This window comes from Narcine bancroftii, chromosome 9 (genome assembly GCF_036971445.1).
Source record: "Narcine bancroftii isolate sNarBan1 chromosome 9, sNarBan1.hap1, whole genome shotgun sequence".
NCBI lineage: Eukaryota > Metazoa > Chordata > Chondrichthyes > Torpediniformes > Narcinidae > Narcine > Narcine bancroftii.
In genome coordinates, this window is record NC_091477.1 from 75,265,649 (window position 1) to 75,290,879 (window position 25,231).

Here is a 25,231-nt window from a genome sequence, read left to right on the forward strand (position 1 = left end):
AGTAGAAAAGACTGATTAAATAAAAGAACAATTATGTACACATGTCAGACATATGAATTTCAAATATTATGGGGCCTTGTTCATATGTAGGATTGTCTATAAGTCAAGCATTCATAACCTGGGAACAACCTGGATATGGAAATTACAGCAAATCACCCCAATCAGGGCAATACAGTAAAACCCCCAATATCCGGCCCCTATGGGGATTGGTAGATGGCAGATAAGTGGATTTTATATGGTTGCTTGAGATTGCATGTGGCATGATTGGTGAACTGACCGTGAGGGAGCGCTACTTTTAAACATTTTTTACCTATTTATTTTCCTCAGTTTTTTTTTTGCCGGTTGCAGGAATTTCAATTACAGAGATTTTACTGTACTTCCATAACCCTTAAATCTTATTCATTTAAAAATCCTTAATACCCCAGGGAAGCTCAACTACTCACTATTTTTGGTCGCAGTGATTCTCTTCTTGCTGTCTGATTTATGTTTCTAACACTTTATATATTGAAGTTCTAAAACTTTTCAGGGATGTAAGAACTTGTCTGGAATGTAAGAAGCCAGAATTAAGAGAACCCAAATTTCTTGAGTTGTGGGGCTGGTAGATGTTACAATAATATTCAATTACTAATTTGAGGAACATTTTAAAATGGAAGAGTGATGAAATAGAAGCCAACGTGCAAAGGTTTAAGGATAAAGACTGTTAATAAACAAAGGGAAAACATGAAGTATATAAACAGCATTTAGAGACCACAAGGATCTTGAAAGAAAACTTTGGGGAAGCACGTCACGGATTATAATTATGGAAAACAAGGTACAATGTCCTCTTCGTCCATGTATCCTGTGGTAGAAATCCTATGAATTTCTTGGCGGGGATTGTTTGTTCTCTCTACGCCTCCTCTTACTCATTCCATGCTAATCATAAACAATTAAGAAACACTACTAAAGTGAATGTGCCAGTCCATCAATAATCAATTAAAAGAAATCTCCACTGAGTTTGTTAAAAGGGATAGGTTAAGAAGATTTTTACCAGCAAAAAGATATATTCAGTGAGTGGACATTTCCTTCCCTGAGACGACAGTTACTGGAGTTAAAATTTATCCACCTCTCTGTTCAGAGCTGTTAATCCGCCCTTTTGCTAATCATTGCTGGGAGTGAACAAGCCCTTCAGCCCAATTTAAACTAATTCCATTTACCTTCACATGGTCTGTCCCCCACCCCACCCCCCCCCCACCACTCCCCACCATTCCCTGCCTGTTGATGCTTGTCAAATGCCTCTTAAATGCTGGTCTTGTATCTGTTTCCACCATCTCCCTTGGCAGCACATCCTAGGCACCTACAACACCTTGTGTAAAAATTATGCCTGACATAAATCAATGTCCTTTTGTATTTGACATTTCCACACTGTGAAAAATACTTATAATTTCATATTTTGAGTATCACAGAATACTCTAAATGTGGCCATACTAAAGTTTTATATAGCTGCAGCATGACTTCCCAATGTTTATACAATGCATGAACCAATGAAAACAAGTGTCCTTCTTTACCATTCTATTAACTTGCCTACAAGATTCTCCTGCATTTGCTCTCCCAGACTTGCTCAGAGTAAACTCTATCTGCTATTTATCTACCTAAATATCCAACTGTGTCCTTTGACAACCTTCTCCAGTATCCACAACACCATCAATTTTCATGTCATCTGTAAACTTACTGATCAGATTTCAGTATTTTCATCAATATACAAGATAAGCAGCAGAGATTTCAACACTTCTCCTTGTGGAACACTGCAGGTAATGGAGCTCTGGTCAGAAAAGCTCCCCTCTGATACTTCTCTGTCTTCCATGACCAGGTCAATTTTGGATTCAATTTGTCCATTTACCATGTGACTCAATCTTTTTGACCAGCTGACCATGAGGGGCCTTTTCAAACCGATTACTGAAGTCCTCACCCTCTTCCTTAAAAAAAAAATCAAATTTTTGAGAAAAGATTTCCCCCACTCGAAGGCATGCTGATCTCAAATGCTTTCCAAATTGCCAATAAATTTTATCCCGAAGGATACGACTTCCAAATAAGTTTCAGATGGGGAGGACGTGACCACACGCAATACATACATTCCAGACAGGCAGGGAGGCTACGTTTCCTCCACACACAACATTCAGCCCTCAGAAGCCTCATCACTCTGATGGCAATCAATGACTCTGATGGCAATCAATGATTCAGATGGCAATCAATGATTCAGATGGCAATCAATAAATCATGTTGTGACTATAAAAACAGGGAAGAAAATAAAAGAACAAAAAGATGTTCTTTAAAAAAAAGCAATTTCCCTATCACTGATGCAAGGCTCACTGGCTTCCCTGTTTAACCCTGTTGAGTTTCTTAAACAAAGGAACATCACTGGTTATTCTCCAGAGTTCTAGAACCTCAACTGTGGCCAAAATGGATGCAAATATCTCGATGTCAAGGCCTCCATCTATCCATCATTTTCTTGGAACACATCCATTTTAATGTTTCTCAATGCCTTCTCCTTAATATTGATATGCCCTAGAATATCAACATGCCTTTCCCTAATCTCCCCATTATTCATATCCTTTTCCCTAGCGAATACCCAATGCGATGTACTCCTTAAAGATTTCACACTATCCCTTGCTTCACACATAAATGTCCCTCGCTTGTCGTTGAGTGGACTTACCTATGCTCTTAATGCATGTATAAAATGCCTCAGGATTCTTCTTAATCTTACTTGTTAAGGGGATTTCACAGCCCCTTTAACTTTCCTAATTACTTTTTCTTTCCTTCTTCCTTCATATTCCTCAAGGCCCTTGTCTGATTTCTGTTTCTTACACTTTATATACGCTTCCATTTTCTTTTTGACTAAACTTAAGATATCTCTTTTAATCCAAGGTTCCTGAACCTTCCGATCTTTATTTTTCACCCTCAACTCTAGTTAACTGGCCTATGAGAGATGCCCACGTCAGATGTGGATGTATCTCACATAGCCACCCAAATCTACTTTCTCCATTTCCTGCCTCATACTGTTACAATTAGCCTTCCACCAATTTTGCATTTTCTCCCAATGACCAGTTTTATCCTTAACCATTATAATCTTAAAACCTCCGAAATTAAGGCCACTGTTCCCAAAATGCTTCTCCACTGAAACATCAATCACTTGGCCAGGGTGATTTCTAAACACAAGGTCTGATGTACCCTGCTATTAGTTGGATAATCTACATTTTGATTCTATAAATTCTCCCCGATGCACTATGTACTCCACCTAAAATCCCACCATTAAGTAAGTCCCAGTCAATATAGCGGAAGTTAAAGTCATCCTTCACAGCTACCCTTATGTTTTTACATTATGCCATGATCTGCTTGTACATCTGTTTCTCGAGCTTCTGTTGATTATTGGAAGACTGATTGTATAACCCGTCAAAGTTACTGCACCTTTCATTTGCCTGAAATCTACACACATGGCCTTTCTGGATGAGCCCTCCAATATGTCCTCACTTAGTATGGCTGTAATACTACTCCCCCCAACTCTTAATTCCTCTTCAGTCAGCTCTGAGCCATATATAGCCTGGATTGTTTCCCTTCTCTCAGCCAAGTTTCTGCAATGGCTAAAATATTGTAGTTCCATGTATGGATCTAGGCTCCAAGCTCATTGGCCTGACCTGTTATACTCCTTACATTAAAGCGGGATAGTTGAGAACCAGAGACAGAGCCTTGGAATAAAAGAATCTCTTTTTAGAACAGAAATGAAGAGAAATTTCATCAGCCAGAGGGTGATGAATCTGTGGAATTTGTTGCCATAGATGAATGTGGAGACTGTCATGGGGTATATTTAAAGTGGAGATTGATAAGTTCTTGATTAGTAAGGGTGTCAAAGGTTATAGGGAGAAGGCAGGAGAACAGTTTAGAGGAAAAGTAAATCTACCATGATTCAAATGGCAGAGCAGACTCTATGGGACAAGTGGCCTAACTCACCTCCTTTTGCCTATGGTTTTATAAATACAGTCAGACTGTCATTTCTGTGGCATCCATTATCGTGGCCCTACCTGTTTTCCTTATCAGGCTGTCTTGACCTAGCTTCTTCTCCTCAATCTCTCCAGCTGTGCCAGCTACCGCTCCATTCCACGATAGTTTAAATCCTCCCAAGTATCACTGACAAATCTGTCTGCAAGGACATTGGCACCCCTCCAGTTTAAGTGCAACTTCTTTATAGAAGTCCAACCTGGCCTGGAAGGTCCAGGTAACAACACAATGCTGGAGAAACTCAGCAGGCGAAACAGCATTCTTTATATAGCAAAAATATATCCAAATATACTGTATATACAGTATACATTTTAAAAATGTTTTGTATATATTTAGATACAAATTTAACAAAATATCCAAAGTGATATTCCTGTTAATACCTGCTATTGGGTGCTTAATGGTTGACTCAGACACAGTGGAGCAAAAGGCCCCTGCTGCTTGATTCCATGACTTCATATTAATATAAATACCCCTTTAAATGCTATTGTTATGTTCAGAGGTGTGAAATTAGGATGGGTCATTAGGTCCAATGTTTTGATGCATTGGCATCAAATCATCATTGCACAAACTGCCTCCTTTCTATGTTTTCAACAGGCTTTGGTTTACACACATATTCAATATGCAGGCAGGTACCTCAGGCACCAAAGATATGCATACAAATAAGTCATTATAATCAGAACTAATATGGTATCTTAAGCACCCAGATGATAGCAGGTATGGGAACATTATTCTTGGCCTGAGAATGTTTTAATTTTATTTGGGTAGGAATGCAAGTTGATGGAGTTGGGGGAGGCAGATGATGATGGTGTAGGCAGATGATGATGGTGTAGGGTTTATTCCAAGAGATGAGGTTGATCTCATTTTCCATCTCTTAAAGGGGATCTACATTTGGGCCTAACATCATATTGAGGATCGCTAACAGTAGTGAAATTGAGGCTTCCTGGGTTCAATAAATCATTAGTGTGGGCCAGCCCTTTAAGAACTCTCAGAAGTTGATTTGGAAGTCTGAAAATAAAAGTATATCAGCAATGATCAAGTAACCACTTTGTAGCGAAATGTGCATTACAGTGAAGTTTACTGGGGAGAGAGAAGGCAAAATCATATTGGATGGTATAAGGATAGAGAAGAGTGGTGATTTAATGGCATAAGGATGGTAGGCCCCCAGTGAACCAGTCTGATTGGGCTGGATGACATAATCAAGCTCCTTTGTAGCAATGGGCCTGAAGTTACTCCATATCTTTGATGTCTCCCAAGCTTTCATGGCACTGGGACTACAGATAGAGGCAGCTGTGGACTGAGCATATCAAAGAAATTAAAAAAAAAATTTTTAATTTACCTTGGGGCTGTTAAAATTATAATCTTTTATTCAGTATCTCAGAGGAGATTTATAACTTATGAAAAAATGTCAATCTAAATTCTTTAATTCTTTCTGCATAATGTTACTGAGAATTACAAGGATGGTATGTAGCAACTTTTTGATCCAATCTCTTTTGCTAATTATTTACTGGATGGTTAATAAAACATTATGGGAAAATTTGTCAACGTTAGAGTGAATCATTATCAGGTCCAAATTCCTGATGGGTGGAGCATCAACATGAAATGTAATGTTCTATTTCAAATAGAAAATGTGTTTTTTTTTCCATTAAAATCCTATGCTTTAGCAGTTTAGAATAGAATGAAACATGAGAAAGCCTGTTCTTACATTTATATGGTTTCATGCCATGAGTTTTTGCAGCAATGCTGAATATACCAATACTTCTGTGGCAGGAAAACCAGGTCCATCTGGCGTGAAAGGAATCAAAGGATCACGGGGACCCCAAGGTCCAAGAGGTTTTAGAGGGATAAAAGGTTGGTGTTTATTATTTTTGCTTTGAATTACACATACTCATTATGATAAAATGGCCAAATTGTCTGGGATGGAAATCACTTTGGTTGGAAGTACACTCACACTCACATATATACTGGTTCTGCACATTCTGTAGCGTTATTTCTACATTAATTCATTGTTAATGACCAGCGAAAAAATTCTCTCCCATGTGCATTTGATGCCTCCTTAAAATACAATTTGAAAGAACCATCGAGTAAGTCATAACATAATTTACAGCACGGAAACGGGCCATTAGGCCCTTCTAGTCCGCACCGAACCAAACACCCCTCTCTAGTCCCTCCTCCCTGCACAATGACCATAACCCTCCATCTTCTTCTCATCCATATACCTGTCCAACCTTTTCTTAAATAATACAATTGACTCCGCCGCCACTATTTCTCCCGGAAGCTCATTCCACATGGCTACCACTCTCTGAGTAAAGAAGTTCCCCCTCATGTTACCTCTAAACCTCTGCCCCTTAATTCTTAACTCGTGTCCTCTTGTTTTAATCTTTCCTCCTCTTAACGGAAATAGTCTATCCACATCCACTCTGTCTATCCCTTTCATAATCTTAAATCCCCTCTCAACCTTCTACGCTCCAAAGAAAAAAGACCTAATCTGTCCAATCTCTCCCTATACTCTAGTTGCTTAAACCCAGGTAACATTCTGGTAAACCTTCTCTGCACTCTCTCCACTCTGTTTATATCCAGCAATCCCATTAATATTTGTCATTCATTGCTTTTGTTTGTATGTTCTCTTTAGCTGTACACCTCATCAAATGTGGTATTGCCTCACCTTTTGTAAAACCTATGCCTGTAGAATCAATCCTACTGGCTGAAATTAAAAATGTTCAACCAATGTTCAATATATGCTTTTCCAAGGTATTTGTGGAACATTTTCTTGCCCTACACCTCAGATTAAATATTTCAAATGGGGTACTACAATTAGTACATTTCTACTTCCACTTTTTTTGCTTTCACAGAGCAGAATTAAACTTGACTAATTCTAAAATCAAAGTTAAAGTGAGGGAGGAAATGGGAAAGAACAGTTAAACATGTTACTTGTGACAAAAGGTCATAGAGTTACAAAGGCCTAACATTGCAGCCCTTTGACCTACCTAGCTACATATCCCATCTACTTGAGTTACACCTATAGCCTTCTATACCTTAACATTTCAAATACTTGTCTAAATGCTTTTTAAATATCTTGCAAGTATCTGCCTCCATCACCTCTCCAAACAGTACATACCTGACTTCAGCCACCCTCAGTGATAAATCTTTTCCTCTTAATATGATCAAATAATACTTTGGGACCACAGCCCATAATATTTATTGGCCCTTTTTACCATTCTAATTTTCTTTTTGAGTACTTTCCTCCACTCGCTATATTCTTTATGGAACTTGGCCATTTTAAATTGCCTATACCTGTACAGTATACAAAGCATCCATTACTTTAATCAACTCCTCTGTTTTTTTGACATTCAGAATTCATTAATTTTGCCATCGTTACCTTTTCCCCTTATGGGAGCATGTTGCCCCAAAACTCTCACTGTTTCCCCTTTAAACAACTCTCGCTTATTGGATATTGTTTCACCCAAAAGCAGCTGCTCCCAATGTATTTTCACCAGATCCTGCCTTATGTTTTTGAAATTGGCCTTCCCCAAAGGACTTGCGGACCACACTTGACCCTCTTCACAATTAACTTGTTATGTAAAGTGACAAACGCTGTCCCAAAATGCTTGATGACTGAAAACTCAACCAATTGCCTGACTTATCTTTCCATGATTAAATCCACTAAAGTCTTTTCTCCCATAGGAGTATCCTCATTTTGGCTCTCAAAGCCACTATATTCCTTCACCTTTTCACAGTTCTCAGGCAAAAGCCATGAGAAACAAAATTTGAGCTTCTAAAATGTTGCAATGTGCTGTTTTAAACTCATTTCCTTGTGTTTAATTGCAGGGCAGAAAGGAGCTCGAGGACCAAGGGGCATGATGGGACTCAAGGGGATTCGAGGAAGAAGAGGCTTCCCAGGCCGTAGAGGTATGTCACTGAAATGTCTAGTTAGTTTTACCGTTGCTTTTCTCTTGCACATGTAAAAGATGGATGGGTATGAGCCCCAGAGGAACTCAGGAACTGTTTAACTAATGAATCATTAAATAAAATCTGGTAAGAACCTTATTCCCTGTCTTTTACCTGGGCCATACAATCAACTCTGATGAGAAGGAGGCATGGAGCAGATAAAATCTATCAGTGACTGAATGGTCAGTGCATGGGAATGCAAGTCTTCAGAGAATAAAGTACAGGGGAACATTTTGTGAAATAAAATTCTTCTGTCATTACAGCGAAAGCTTTGGCGAGCTGCACCGCTCCTGCAGTGATTTGTTGAATTTGCACAAATATTACTGCAGAAGATCAAAGTGGATGCTTTTGGAAATCACTTACACATGTAAGTGGCATAAAGGGCTAGAGACCAGCTGCAATGATAAAGCTAATAAAAACACACTGAAATGCTGGAGCTGGTCTTTCAGCATGTGGTGATATGTAATTACACCACTAGGTCACTAGGGGTCATCCTATTGACCTTGTATATAAAGCAGTCCAGAGCTACAGTCTAGCCTTCCAGGTTCATCTTGCAGAGAGACAAGACCTCTTAGTGTACATATTAGCTTATTAAAGCTGTCTTATACTCGCACTACTGGTGTGGTTAGTGTCAGTACACAGCATTCATAAAAAGCAAAGATATATCACCAACATTTTGGGCCTGAGCCCAAATAAACAGAATGAGCCAGAAGCAGGAAATCTCAGAATCCAGACCAACAAAAGGTGTTAATTGGATATGATCAGGGGAGAGGTGAGAATTTATCATGACTGTGCGAAAGGACACAGGGAAGGGAAAGACAGCTGGGGGAAGCGGATGGAGAAAGAAATAAGAGGGGGAGAGTTCTGGCAATCTCCCAGTCTGCGTCCAGTCTCTTTGATTTGTTAAGCACCTTGGCTTTGTCGCAATAGCGTGGATCTCCCAGTGACCACCCGTTTCAATTCCCCATTCCATTCCCTTGCTGATATGCCTGTCCATGGTCTCATGCACTGCCAGATTGGAGGACCAACGCCTTGGTTTCACGTTGGGCACCCTTCAACCAGATGGTATTAATGCTGACTTCTGTTTTTTGTTAATTTCCCCCCACCACCTCACTTCTTCCCCTGTCACCTTCCCCCAGCTCTTGTCTCTCCCTTCCTTCCGTCTCCTTTCACACAGATATGATCAATTCTCATCTCTCCCCTTATCATGTCCAATTCCTCCCCCAGCCAGTATTGTCCAAATTCTGAGATTTCCTGCTTCAAGCTCATTCTTCTTATTCCTTGAAGAAGGGCTCAGGCCCAAAATGGCAACAATATATCTTTGCTTTTTATGGTCACTGAAAGTCCAGCTGAGTTCCTCCAAGCAGTTTGATGTGTTTTTACTACAATCACAGCATAATATTGCAATTTTTCTACCCCATCATTTCTTAATTCTCAGTGACAGGTTAAATTTCCAACAAACAGTCATGGACCAAAAATATTAACTTTGTTCTCTCTCCATAGATGCTGCCTTATCTGCCAGATATTTCCTGCATCTTTTATTTTTATCTCAGATTTGTACAAATTACACATTTGTTGTTTTTCAATTTACTGGTTGGTTTCTTACATATTCTCAAGTTTTCTATCAGGCCTTGCATTTTATTCCTGTTCTTTTTAAAAATTAAGTTCGAGAATTGGAGTCAGTTGAAACAATTCTGAATGCACCATATTAACAATTAAGCAACAGATTACTTTAAAAGATAATTGCCTTTTATTTGGAAAATATGTAGAGTAATTAAACAAAAACATTTTCTGAGTACAGCGGTCCTTCTTATCAGTGGTTTCACTTTCCGCGTTTTCAGTTAACCGCGGCCCGAAAATATAAGGTTTGGTACTAACCACGATTTGAGGCATCCACTGGGGGTCTTGGAACATATCCCCCGCAGATGAGGGGGAACCAGGAATTTGTGAATATCATTTATTATTTATCTTTTCAATGTTTAATTTTAGGTCTGAGGGGTAACCCAGGTATGAATGGACTCCCAGGTCTTAAAGGAGATGCAGGTGTTGCCGGTCAATGTCCAACTGACTGTCGCAGCGCTAAAGGAGATAAAGGACAGAAAGGAGAAACAGGTTTCCATGGTCCAAAGGGAGATACGGGTGGCGTTGGCTTGGTTGGACAACCTGGCCTCAAAGGTGATCCAGGAAGCATTGGACAAAAAGGAGACAAAGGTGATGAAGGAACAAAAGGTAGCCAGGGGATTCCAGGGATTTGTGACTGTAAGGATGGCGAGCAAGGTGAACGTGGCGAAACTGGGCCGATGGGACCAAAAGGAACCAAAGGTGACCATGGGCCAATGGGAGAGCAGGGACAGACTGGTGAAAAAGGAGTCAAAGGTGAGCAGGGGAAAGAGGGTGAGGAGGGACCTCCTGGCCCATGTGTTCCTACCATCCAATCAGCTTTCTCTGCTGGGCGAAATGCTAAAGACGGGTTGCCAAACCCATTTTTCCCAATACCCTTCACTGTAATCTTCTACAATAACCAGGGGCATTTCAACCCTGCAGTGGGAGTTTACATAGCCCCAGTCAATGGGACATATCTATTTAGTTACCATTTGTCAATATTGAAAAATCCTGTTAAAATGGGATTATTTAAAAATCGTCAATTAATTATCAAAACAGCTAACAAGGTGACCCAGGATCAGGCTTCTCAAACAGTGATAATACATCTTGCTGCAGGGGACAAGATATGGTTGCAAGTGAAGGATACTACTTTTAATGGTATATTTGCAGATCAGGATACTGATAGCACATTTAGTGGCTTTCTCCTTTATCCTGATTCCTGCTACCCAGTCATTTCCAGGGCGACATTCCCAGAGGCTTTTGCAGATATTGCTAATTACTACAATCCCTATTTTGACGAAGGAACCCCACCACCTCCCACAGATGACGGCTCGGGTTCAGACCCTGGCTCTAACACTGGTCATGCTCCTATTACTGCTTCCAATTCTAGCACAGCAATTGATTCACTGGAGCCCAGTCCCCCTAATGCCAGTGAAGCCCCATCATAGAGGCAAAAAAAAAAACACTTTAAATCCCACAGAATCCAAAGTGCAAACTCATACCCACCAACTTCAAGCCTGTAATGACTACTTGCAGTCATATTTTCACCTATAATCACCGATTAGGATAACTAGTTCACAAAGGAAGCATCCAAAATATTGATTTAAATGTGCTGTAAAATCAGAGCCAAGGCTTGTAGTTTTTTTTTATTATTATGCTATACTACAAACAAACCATTATACCATTTGCTAACTAGAAATGAAAACAGAAATTCTTCCTTTTCCCTTCAAACTCTGGCCATGAATCATTTTTCTTCTATGTTCATCAATTTGGGAATGTAAAGACAAATCACATTTCAGGTATGTTGACTGATGCTTTGGGGTGTGGTTCCTTTTTAGGCTTACACTCACACTAGTTTCTGGAGAAAGCATTTTCTTCTCTAGCTGTACATGTTTAGCTGATAGATGGTGTCAATGGGTGAAAGTCATAAAATGGACCAAATCCTCCAACAATGCATCAGCTGCATCACGTGGGTCAGAGGTGTGAATCAGCCTATCTGGTACATGTTTCTATAGGCTAATGTACTAATTAGAATAAAAATCTGAAAATACATCTTTGTGTCATTTATTTTGTTCCGGGCAGACAAACTTGCGCCATTTTTCATGTGTTCATTGTATTGACTTGAATCAGATACACATGAATCAGATATGTTCAAATCAACTTCCACCTTGCAGTTCAAATGCCTGAAGTCAATTCTGATTTCTCTGTTCCTATTCTAATAGAGGAGGTCGAACACAGGAATATGCTGGTCTAGAAGGACATTCATCTTTTATTCGCCAAACTCAAATCTCAAAGCACGTCTTCCATTTCACAATTGCTTTTGTTTTCTCTCTCAGAATAACTGGCTTGTTCATCATTGATCATCTCCCTGACCGGTTCACTCCAAAAATTTATTGCTCTCTGAATGAATTGTCCGGGTCCATTCCCAGCACATGATGTGTTGAGTATACTTCAACCATCTGCTTAGGACCTTGAATGCTTGATCAAGATATTTTCTCAGTCTTATCTACTCTGGTATAAATAAATGTTTGTAGATAAGCTATGCAATGCCAGAGAGGGCTGAACTGATACCCGACATAAATTCAGAACGGGATCTTGTGATGGACGATAAACTGCAAATTGGAATACAAAGCCAAATCCAATCTGCTGAAGGATCTCAGTGGGTCAAGTAGAGTCAGCGAGAGGAAAAAAATGGTCGCCATTTCAAGCCAAAAATTTTCATCAGTTTGTTTAAATTTACTGTGCACAGTGTGGACGGATTCAATAAACATCCCGTTAGCACACTTGTAAATTATTCCAGCAGTTAATCACTTTCCTTATTCTCATCAGCTTCACCATCATTTGCCATTTCTCAGCCCAGATTCTCAATTTATGTAAGCCTGTTCAATAGTTTTCTTAATACTGCAGAGTAAAACTAAATCAAATCTTCCTGTTGTTTCACAGCTAATGCAATTTGCTATTTGCTATATGCAAAAAAAGGGTTGATTCATCTATTTCAGCATACATCGTAGAGTAACAAACATTTTCACCTCCTATTGGATCTCTTTTCTCAAATATTCAGCTTTTAATTTTCTTACTTACTCCATTTCTTCCTCAATTCCCATTTCCCCAAGAGAGTAAAGGTGAAATGAAGCAGACAATACAGAACACAAAGAGCAAATGTGAAAGAGTACTGATACAGAAATCCAAAGATGTAAAGAGCAATGGGTAACTAAGGAAAGAAAATAAAATTAGAAATCAAACATTGAACGTATGTAGAGACAATGCATCTCCAGTGGTTCATCAGGAAATACTTCATGTCTGTTCACAAAAGAAAGGGATTTTATTATTAAAAAGATTGTGAAATGCTGACACAAAGATATTTAAATAAAGTAGATAAGTCAACAAGGACACGATGAAAGAAGCAAGATAATGTGCAAGATCTGATCATCGATTTCCAATTCTCCCTGGAATCGGTCGGATGTTTAATAGACTGCTATAACATATGTAATGATTTGAAAAGGAATTACCTGGCAAAAAGTTACAGGGCTATTAATTTAATTTTGATGATGGTTAAATTATTGAAATCAATTCCAAAGGATAATATACACTTTTACTTAAAATAAATGGATTTAATTGAATCAAATGGTGGTCAATATGATTTCTTAAGGAATGCGGTATCTGACCAGCTTGACTGAGTCTCTTTAGGAGCCAATGAGAACAAGACATTAGTTTACATGGATTTTATAGTCTTTTGACAAAATCCCAAGTGATTGATGGGATCCAGAGTGGAAAAATGGATTCAAAATTATTTCAGTAGCAGAAAGCAAATGGGAATGGTTAGATGGCATTTTTATGAATGGAAATTTGTTTCCAGCAGAGTTCTACAGGGCTCAATACTTTGCTCTTTGTAGTATACAGTAGATTGATTATTTAGACTTAAATGTAAGAGACATAATAAAGAAGTTCACATGTAATTAAAACAACTAGTCATGTGGTTGATGGGTCGAATGCTTTGGACTGAAGAAAGATATGAATAGGTTGATCATTTGGACAAAAAGTGGCGAGAGGAATTAAATGCAGAGAAACATGGGGCAATGTATTTGGGCAAGTGTGACAAAGCTAAAAAATATAATAAATGGAAGAGAGGGATCCTGAGAGTTGTGGAAAAAACACAGGGACCTTGATTTGTTATTGGTACACGCTCTAGGAAGTTGCAGAGGTGATTTACAAATTGTTGCTAAATTACCTCCCTTTATCATTATTTTCTATGACAAAAGGATTATTTCATTATTAAAGATGTTGGCATTTTGTTACAGATTCATTTAGTTATTAAACTTAAATTACCCAGTTTCCATGGTTTCTGCACGGACAGCAGATATGTTAATTCGCCTGCATCAAATCAAATAACTTCAGATACGAGATTTTGCACCATTGTGACAAAGACCAAGGAAGACTCCAGATTGATTATCTTGCCCCTTCCTACACCAGACAGTCAGATATATTTGTTTTGTCCATCAATATCTAGGGTATTTGCATATATAGTTAGTCCTCTCAATATTAATTTTGTGTGTCTGGGATTTTGGCCTCAGAAAGTTTTAGAATGTTGCTGTGCATCACATTGTCCTAACTTTGGTGTTTGATGGTTATGATCTCTAAGCACAGTATAGAGATAGGTTAATTTTCCTGCTATTAAGAAAGCTCACATTTTAATTCTATGAGGTTGTAATAGAGTGCTTGTTATAATCCTGACCACTAGAGGGAGTTAGAGATGAATTGTTGCAGCTCGGAGCAGATTCAAAATGGATGCTTCCATGAGGTTGTGTATAATAAAGTATAGTTGTTATAAAAGAACCCAAGTTTCTTTATTACAATAAAAGAAACATCACATGGTACCAGGAGTGTGCATGGTAGTGGAAGAAACACCAGGAGTGGAAGAAACACCAGGAGTGGAAGAAACACCAGGAGTGGAAGAAACACCAGGAGTGGAAGAAACACCAGGAGTGGAAGAAACACCAGGAGTGGAAGAAACACCAGGAGTGGAAGAAACACCAGGAGTGGAAGAAACACCAGGAGTGGAAGAAACACCAGGAGTGGAAGAAACACCAGGAGTGGAAGAAACACCAGGAGTGGAAGAAACACCAGGAGTGGAAGAAACACCAGGAGTGGAAGAAACACCAGGAGTGGAAGAAACACCAGGAGTGGAAGAAACACCAGGAGTGGAAGAAACACCAGGAGTGGAAGAAACACCAGGAGTGGAAGAAACACCAGGAGTGGAAGAAACACCAGGAGTGGAAGAAACACCAGGAGTGGAAGAAACACCAGGAGTGGAAGAAACACCAGGAGTGGAAGAAACACCAGGAGTGGAAGAAACACCAGGAGTGGAAGAAACACCAGGAGTGGAAGAAACACCAGGAGTGGAAGAAACACCAGGAGTGGAAGAAACACCAGGAGTGGAAGAAACACCAGGAGTGGAAGAAACACCAGGAGTGGAAGAAACACCAGGAGTGGAAGAAACACCAGGAGTGTGCAGAGCAAGAATCAGTTGATAGCAGCAGAAAATAGAGTATAAATGGTTTTGATGCTGAAAATTGGATTGGAAATGTTGACCATGATTGGAGGTTGATCAAACAACAATTTATGCTGTACCTGAAATTGGACTCAATTGTAAACCTGATGCATGGAAGATTGCACTACTACTTAGAATGGTGGGACCTCAAGCACTAGAGGTTTTCAACAAATTTGTTTTGCCAAGGTAGCTTCCCAGGGCAAGTTCGACAAGGTTATCAAGATGTCTGATGAATACTGTAAACCAAATAAATATTATATGTTCGAGAGGTACACGTTTTGTGCATACACACACCTGGAGGCAGAGAACTTTGATACTTTCTTAAAGGACTTAAAACTAAAAGAAAGAACATGCAATTTTGGATCGCTGCATGAATTCAATGATCAGTGATAAAATTGTGTTTGGAATTAGTGATAGGAAAGTGAGAGAGAGCTTGCTGTAAGAGACAGAACTTCCCTTAGCTGGAGCTGTGAAGATATGCCATGCCAGTGATATAGCTCTGCAGCATCCAAAAATGTTTGGTAATAGTCCAAATGCCAGTGAAATTGAAGGCAGAGTTGTAGTCACAGTGTCTGGACACACAAACAAAAAATGAGATCTAGGAAACAACAAAAAGATGGAGACATTTAATTGTAAACAATGTGGCACTCAATATGCTCCAAACAATGCCCAGACCCTGGAAAAGCCTGTAATAAGTGCAAAGGGCAGAATAATTTCACAAAGCAATGTTTTTCCAAAGGGAAACAAAAGAGAACTGAAGGAATGCACACTATAGAAGAAACTGCTCTCAGTGATATACTTTTCATTGACATGGTAGTGCAGAGAGACTATAAGCCAACAGACACTAAATAGCCAAGGGTGAACAGTTGAGCAGGATAAGTGGACTGTGTCATTGCATACAAATGGAACAAATATTCCTTTCAAGCTGGACACAGGGACAAAGGTCAATTTGATCTGTGAATAGGTCATCAGGGCCATGAAGATAAAGCCATACACCCATGCAAATCCTGTACAGATCAAAGCCTGAAATGGACAGAGAATCAACATGTAATGTTGTAACTCAAGGTGAAGGTTAAAGATAAATAGCACCACCTCAGATTCACAATAGTCCCAGGTGGAATGAATCACTGCTTGGTGACAAAGTATGTGAAAACTTAAACCAAGTCAAGAGGATGGTTTCAAGCTGTGAGACCTATTTGAAACATCATGCAGAGCAGACAAAGGAACCCATCTTCATAACTGACTTACCAATGGAACCATTGCAGAAAGCTGGGACTCATATGTTCCATTTGGATGGAAATAATTACTTGCTGGTTATTGACTACCTATTGAACTATTGCATTGCTTCCTAGCAGGTTTGCTGCTTGTGTGATCAATATATGAAATTGATCTTTGCAAAATATGGAATTCCTCAAATTGCCTCAGTGACACTGGACTATGCTACAGCTGTAGAGAATTCCAGAACTTTGCAGAAGAGTATGATTTTTGACATGTGACCAAGTCCTCTGCAAACAGTAAAGCAGAGAAAAGAAGTTCACATAGTTAAACAGTTGCTGAAGAAAACACTAGATAGTGAATTAGATTTGTATCTATCTCTATTGAGTTACAGAGCTTCACCACTTGAACATGTCTTGTCACCCATTGAGCTTCTGATGGAACATAGACTATGCACCACACTTCCCTACTCTGCAGGCATAAAGAAGAACCAAGATGTTGAATGGAAAAAAAACTGCCTACAATGAAGACAGAAAGCAAACTACGACAAGTCAGCAAGAAGCTTAGGGCCACTGGCACAACATGACTCAGAAATTCCAACACCTGGGACAAAAAGGCTACTGTTCCAAGATTCTACACTGTCAGAACAGAAGATGGTCAAATACTGAGGAGGAATCGAAAGAGCCTGCTGCAAATGCCAGACACTGCAGGAACAGACAAATGCAGAAGATCCAGTCTGGACAGAAACAGAGGAAGCACCACCAGCACTAGACAGTAGTGGACCAGCAAAGCCGACACAAATACCTGTGTTAAGAAGATCTACACGTGTATTTAAAGCACCTGAGAGATTGAATCTCTAAAAGAAAAAGTGTACACTTAAAAATTTTGTGCTGCTGATGTTGTATTTACATTTGTGTTGAACTTTGAAATGAATACAGTATTAGTGTGTCATGTTGTTAGATTAAACATCTTAAGGAAAGGCGATGTGATGGGTTGAGAAAGAGCATCAGGTTCGGTGGGTTCACAGAGAGATGAGACTGACAAGGCTTTGCAAACTCTTGTAACTTAATTAACACAACAATTGATAAAAGAGTGAGAGAAAATCATAACAGGAATAAAACACACACATGAACAATTTATAATAGTCTGTGGGAAAATATTAAACAGTACACAATTATTAATTCACACAATCTTCTTCAGCATGATGCTGAACCAAGCCATGAAAGACCTCAACAATGAAGACGATGTTTACATCCGGTACCGCACGGATGGCAGTCTCTTCAATCTGAGGCGCCTGCAAGCTCACACCAAGACACAAGAGAAACTTGTCCGTGAACTACTCTTTGCAGACGATGCCGCTTTAGTTGCCCATTCAGAGCCAGCTCTTCAGCGCTTGATGTCCTGTTTTGCGGAAACTGCCAAAATGTTTGGCCTGGAAGTCAGCCTGAAGAAAACTGAGGTCCTCCATCAGCCAGCTCCCCACCATGACTATCAGCCCCCCCACATCTCCATCAGGCACACAAAACTCAAAACAGTCAACCAGTTTACCTATCTCGGGTGCACCATTTCATCAGATGCAAGGATCGACAACGAGATAGACAACAGATTCGCCAAGGCAAATAGCACCTTTGGAAGACTACACAAAAGAGTCTGGAAAAACAACCAACTGAATAACCTCAAAGCGTATACAGAGCCGTTGTCATACCCACACTCCTGTTCGGCTCCGAATCATGGGTCCTCTACCAGCATCACCTACGGCTCCTAGAATGCTTCCACCAGCGTTGTCTCCGCTCCATCCTCAACATTCATTGGAGCACTTTCATCCCTAACGTCGAAGTACTCGAGATGGCAGAGGTCGACAGCATCGAGTCCATGCTGCTGAAGATCCAGCTGCGCTGGGTGGGTCACGTCTCCAGAATGGAGGACCATCGCCTTCCCAAGATCGTGTTATATGGCGAGCTCTCCACTGGCCACCGTGACAGAAGTGCACCAAAGAAAAGGTACAAGGACTGCCTAAAGAAATCTCTTGGTGCCTGCCACATTGACCACCACCAGTGGGCTGATATCGCCTCAAACCGTGCATCTTGGCGCTTCACAGTTCGGCGGGCAGCAACCTCCTTTGAAGAAGACCGCAGAGCCCACCTCACTGACAAAAGGCAAAGGAGGAAAAACCCAACACCCAACCCCAACCAACCAATTTTCCCCTGCAACCACTGCAACCGTGTCTGTCTGTCCCGCATCGGACTTGTCAGCCACAAACGAGCCTGCAGCTGACGTGGACATTTACCCCCTCCATAAATCTTCATCCGTGAAGCCAAGCCAAAGAAGAATAAGCAGGGGTTCTACAAACCTTCCTGGACCCCTGATCATTGGGAGGTGGCTCAAGTACACATTGTACACGCAGGGGTATACACATATTCTCAGACCCCTGATTGTCTTGAGGTGCGACTTTACTGCAAGTATTGATCTATACCAATGCTACAGCTCACCTTCAGTGTGACCTTACCTGTGATCCTTCCAAGTGATGCCCACAGATTCAACTTGGAATCAAGCTGCGCACAGGGGCTATCACCAGGAGACAGAGAGAGAGAAATGTGCTCCATGCTGGTGCTAAATATAATGCTAATCTATGATAGCCAATAGTGATGCTGAGTGATTTGAATTCGCCAATGGCAAGGCATGTACTAATTAGTGGTCGGACTCCAACCTTGACTGACAAGTGAAGTAACTTATGAATAAATTCCAGATGGGGTGGACATGTGACCACCCACAATACATGCATTCCAGACAGGCAGGGAGGCCACATTTCCTCCATATACAAGTGTCTTCTGTATGCTGGACAAGGCACATAATTACCAGCAACCCTCCCCCCCACCCCCAACCAGACAGGGTCACTGTGCACCAATGGTGCAGGCTGCTGTGGGAGATGCTCCCCAGTGTCAGAGGGGAGGGTTGAAAAAGGAATATATTTGGTCACTGACTCAAATGTCTTGTTTCTCCACCTTGGCTGGCAAATGTGAGCACCCTTACCACTGTCTGCGAGCAGGCAGTGCAAGATGCCAGAGCCCTCTCTTAGCCCTGGCCTCCCTAAGCACCTAGGCCAGATGTATGTTGCTGTGCCAACCCATGGTGAGGCTAGGGGCAGGCCAACAGATGTATTTTTAGGGTGCACTCAGATTGCCCCAATTTTCTGTGCTATCGTTTGACACCAGGACACCATTCCTTCTCATGTTCTCTTCTAACTGATGCCACAAGCACCGATGTTGGATACCCAGCAGGTGTCAGATCTGAAAGTTAGCCAATTTAGTGTTTTTAAATAAAAGCTCCCAAAGCCCCAAACCCATGAGGTGTTTTTTTTTAAATGGGAGTTCTGGGGTGATGCTGCCATTGTCAAGTGAAACAAAATAAATATAACATTTCTTAACATGGTTTGATCAATGATGGACTACTTATGAACTGTAACTTTTCATCTACAAATTGTAAATATGAATCTAAAAATTGTGTCTATGAATGTATAAATTGTAATTTCAACTCCGACATTACTTATAAGGCTTCATTATTATAGTTTAGGGCAGTCGTTCTCAACCCTTTTCTTTCCACTCGCATACCACTTTAATCCCTATGCCATGGTGCTCTGTAATTAGTAAGGGATTGCTTAAGGTGGTAAGTGGGTGGGAAGAAAAAGTTTGAGAACCATTGTTTTAATCGTACCTCATTGACTCGTTATGTGCACGGTTTCATTACTCCAAAGGAAATGAGCCAATGACAATTTTTCTCAAGAAAAAATATTTCAGTAACAATTGGGTCTAGACGAGTGATTCTCAACCTTCGCCTCCCACTCACAGACCACCTTAAGTAATCCCTTCCTAATCACAGTGCACTGATGGTACCGTGATTATTTAAAGTGGTCTGTGAGTGGAAAGAAAAAGGTTGAGAACCACTGGCTTAGGGTGATTGAAGAAAAGAGAAAAAACCCACAAAAGGTTCATTACAAAGTCCGTGCTTGTAATGCAAATTACAATAGGTGCACTCAAATGTCCAATGCTGAGGTTTGGGTTACCATGGCAACAACTGTTGCCTGTCTTGGATAGGAAGTTTTGCATAAGTGGCAAAAGCCAGTTCTTGACTTAAACAGCCGGTGTAGTGGCCACTGTTGTGATTCGATCGCAGTAGTCTGTTGAGATGAACGTTTCATAGACCCTCACATCGAGGAGGAATTGCTTGAAGAGTAGTCTTCTCTTGTGTGTGGGGGGGGGGGGGGTGGATGGGAGAGCTCAAAGATAGATTAGGCAGAGGGCTCCTCCAGTGGGGGAAGACCAGAGGGGAGGCTAGACCAGGTCAGAATGGGCAGTGCATGGGAAGTTCCACACCCACGGGGCATCCCCCCACAATGCTTTCTCCAGAGAGCACACGTGTCTCCATAAGTCAGTGGCAGGGTGACATTGCCAAACTTCCCTTCATCCCTGAAACCTTGAGTGGGAGCTCTCTGCTTCATGTAATCTGATCGTTCCAGGAGGGTAATGGATTCCCAGACTGCTTTCCTGGTTGCCAGTCACATGAGGGGCAAGACCACCCTTCTAAGGTCAGGGCATGCATCAGTGATTAAATAAGCCACCAAGGCACCCTGGGAGGTGTTGCTTGTGGGTGCCCCTGTAGGACCCTATGATCAGTGCCCACTCCCTAACAATCCATATCCCCACACCAACATTAAAGCTAAAGGTTCCATTAATGTCATGTAATACTACATTTAGAATGTAACATACATGAAATTCTTTAACTTTGTCTACCATAAGGAAGAGAGAATCACAAATTTGTCCAGTGCCTCTCACAGAAATGAAGCCCAGCAAGGATTGAACTCACGACCCCTGGTTTACCAGTGCTCAACCCACTGAGCTATCAGAGCTGGACCAATGGTGTGCCACTGAAGCCAGCATGTCGACCCCATTCTAGGAGCACAGGAAACCTGACTTGGACTGCAGTCACCACCTGTTCCCATGGTGTGGTGCCATTATCAACTCCCTCTGGTGGTGCCCACAAGGCATTGGCAATTGTCAGCTGGTAAGACAGACCAATCAGGGCGCTTGCTTCCCAATGAAAGAGAAGGGAAGTGGGATCCCCCTCGTCTCCAAAATGAAGCAATGGCATGGCTAAGTGTTCACCTAGCGGTCCTCTCGCCAGGTCAGACCCATACCAGTCCAGTCCTGGGGCTCCATTATCTCATAATGACCACCTTGAGGTCCCTCCATTTTTGGCTACCTTCCCCCTTTGGAGAGTCTGCGGGGTGCCCACATGGGAGACCTGGGACTACACGGTCACTAGTCAGGTTTGTAAAGGCACTGGCACACGGGGGGAAGGAAGTGTGCCATGGGACTCAGTTTCCTTGGGGTCATCATCATCCATCCACACATACCCATCTGCCATCCACCTGTTGATCCTCTCCTGCTGCTGGACAAGGGGGGCCACCTCCCTGATTTGGAAGGTTGACAGATGCCCTCGTTGTCATTGGTCGGGCTGATAAAGGCTTGGGCACGCAGGGAGGAGGAGGAGGAGGAGGAGGAGGTGTGCCACGGGACTCAGTTTCCTCAGTGGCTCTTGAAGTTCCCAATGTTCATGTTGCAGGGATTTTATCTCCCTATCTTTCCAGGTCACTTGCCCTTGTGCAGTCTGCATTGTCTTTTGCAGTTCCCAACACTTAAGTTGCAGGGATTCTAGTTCCCTATCTTTCTGGACACTTAGCTCAGACGTGATATCTCACTGGCGCCTAAGTCGGGATATCAATAACTATGCCTCTCCCCAGCCTCGGGAAACCCCGGTAACTCCAGGTGGGAGACCAAATGGAGCCCTATTTTCTGCCCATGGGGGTCCAACCCATCATCTCAATCATTTGGCCTTGCTTGACAGCCACACCACTGAATCCCTGATGGTCATTGGTCCACCCGGGGATTTTAAATTCCGTCCCCAGGGCCCCTTTCCTACTTGTGGGTTGCCTCCTGCTGCCTCGTAGGTGAGCAGATACACAATAAACCATGTATCCAACAGTACACCCACACACACAGTTATCAATACAATCTCCTGCATGGTTAAACCAGTCTCCCACTCCCACATGGTTAAAACTCCACATGTGTCCAGTTATAACTCTTGAATCTGGCTCGCAGCTCCATTTGTTGTGTTGAGAAAGAGTATCAGGTTCAGTGGTTTCACGGAGAGACGAGTCTGGCCACAAGGGTTTGGCATCACACACAACTTTTTTAATACACAACAATTTATAGATGAGCATGGGAAAATTGTAATGGGAATAAAATACATTCACAATTTATAAAAGACCTTGGGGAAATGTTAAACAGTACACAATTACTAATTCACACCGATGGAGTTGACATTCACACACTATAAGCAGGGGTCCTACACACCCTCCCGGACCCCTAATCATTGGGAGGCAGCTCTGGTACATACTCTACATGCAGGGGTATACACACACTCCCAGATCCTTAATCGCCAAAAGGTGCAACTCTACTGCAAGTATTGATCTGTCGCAGTCAGTGCAGTGCACACCTTACCTGTGACCTTTCCAAGCGGCAACCACAGTAGCGACCTGGCATGGTGCGGCGAATAGAGATATCACCAAGAGGCAAAGAGAGAGAAATGCGCTCTGTGCTGGTGCTAAATACAGTGCTAATCGGTGTGTCTAGCCAATAGTGATGTTGAGTGATTTGAATTAGCCAATGGCAAGGTGTGTACTAATTAATGCCTGGAGTCCAACCTTGACTGACAGGTGATGTAATTAGTGGCTGGAGTCCAACCTTGACTGACAGGTGATGTAATTAGTGGCTGGAGTCCAACCTTGACTGACAGGTGATGTGACTTCCAAATAAATTCCAGATGGGGAAGACACATGACCAACTGCAATGCACACATTCCAGACAGGTGGTGGTGGGGGGGCACACATTTCCTCTATGCATAACAGGATGTAAAGGTAGAGTGTTAATGATAATCCTGACCACTAGAGAGAGTCGGACACTAGTTGTTGTAACTAGGAGCAGATTCAAATGGATGCCTCCACGAGGTCGTATGTATACTGTAGCTAATAAAATATAGTTGTTATAAAAGAGCCCAAGTCAATTACAATAAAAGAAACATCACAGAGGTCTTTTGCCTACACTCAGACTATTGATAAAAACTATGCAACTGTAATGTCAGAAATTGTACTCAATCACCTGCTGCCATCATTACCCTTGAAGTTTCTCCCAGGTGGTTCCTTCACCTGTTCTCCCCTGACTGTCTACTTGTGCTTGATCTACAGTCTGTGTGCAGCTTATTCACAGTCACAACGCGACCCAATTTCCAACAATACAGGATCCTTTTATTTCATAGTAATGTTCTGCAGTGACTGAAAGAGCTTTAGTTGTCACTTCAAAATATTCAAAAATTGTACTGCTGTGCTCGAAGTTGCCAAACTGCAACAACTTGCACAACACTGGACTGACACTAGCAACATGTTGTTATACAAAGAAAAGTTGAGAAAGTTATTCTGAACCTTGTTATTTAAGTTTAAATTCAAGTTTATTGTCATATGTACCGAGGTACACTGAGAAAGATTGAATACAGCCCATACTCGATGTATGGGTTGACATGCTGGACCCTGTATTTGACAGTACAGCAGTAAAACTCATACAGAGGGCGGTTACAGAGTTAGAACTCTGTTATCTCACTGGTGTGAGGTTCTGTTAATGGCAGGAAAGAAAATGGTGTTGCATGATCTCATATTCATGAATTTGCTTCCATTTTCTCTCTCTGCTTTTACAAACAGCTTTAGAGTAATCGACACTAAACATGGAGCATCCTGTATACTGCTGGCTTTTGGTTGTGATTTTAATTCATCTTGGACATCCAAGTGAAATAATTTTGAAGCTATTTATCATTAAAAAAAAACCACATAAAACCAAGCTACAGGAACCTTAACACAGTTTACAGGAACTCGCTGTGGAAAAAATTGCTTCTCAGGTTTTCTAAATTGCGACAGTAATTGTACTTCAGAAACTTGAAACAACTGAGAACATGAAAGAGGCTCTAGGAGATTAGATCGTTCTTATGGAGCCTTCGGAGGAGAATAGGAATTTGAGGAATGGCGTCTTTATTAGAGGGAGAGAAAGGAATGGGAATAGAGAATAAAAAGAAAGGAAGATGAAGTAGCTCAGCTTCATTGTGTAGAGTTTGATCAGAGGCAACTTTTCTGTTTCCAGCAGTTAACTCACTAGTTAGCAAGAAAAGAGAATGTTTTCAGATGCTACAAACATATTATTAAGTTTGGGGCCACACATTTGGATGACACAGTTAGCATAACGGTTAGCCCATCAACCCGGGTTTGAATCTGGCACTGTCTGCAAGAAGTTTGTGCATTCTCCTTACGACCCTTATGGTTTTCCCCAGGTGCTCTGGTTCCCTCCCACCTCCAAAGTGTATTGGGTTAGAGGTTAATTTGGGTGTAATTGGGCAGCCTGGGTTTAAATGGCCAGAATTAGCTTGATTATGCTGTAAATTTAATTTAATATAAATTTAACCTTAACATTTCTGTCCAATAATGGTTGACAATGTTGCCATTTAACAAGCAGCTAAAAGTTTTCAGACTTCTTATGAAATTTTGGCTGATATTTATCAATGCAATACTATTACACAGTGCTAGCGATCTTGGTTCGAAACCAGCGCCAACTGTAAGGAGTTTCTACGTTCTCCCCATGACCTACATGGGTTTTCCCTAGATACGTTGCTTTCCTCTCACCCTCCAAAAACATACTGGGTTGGCAGGTTAATTGGCTGTAATTGGGCAGCACATTTTTCAATGGCCAGTATGCTGTATCATTTAAAAAAAAGATTGTTCTTGGGTAGGAGTGACCC

The 25,231-nt window shown here is 41.3% G+C and overlaps 1 protein-coding gene across 10 annotated transcripts in view; it reads left to right on the forward strand.

Moving 5' to 3' along the window:
- LOC138742290 (S-arrestin-like) overlaps positions 1-25,231 on the forward strand; it is a 107,380-nt gene that overhangs the window by 18,705 nt on the left and 63,444 nt on the right. For 8 of the 10 annotated variants that reach the window (XM_069896509.1, XM_069896506.1, XM_069896505.1 and 5 more), the window contains 3 exons: positions 5,797-5,877; positions 7,855-7,935; positions 9,964-10,350. In XM_069896509.1, coding sequence (XP_069752610.1) covers positions 5,797-5,877; positions 7,855-7,935; positions 9,964-10,350 — 549 coding nt within the window. The remainder of the gene's footprint in view (positions 1-5,796; positions 5,878-7,854; positions 7,936-9,963; positions 10,351-25,231) is intronic. The other 2 variants (XM_069896513.1, XM_069896514.1) reach the window with 2 other exon arrangements.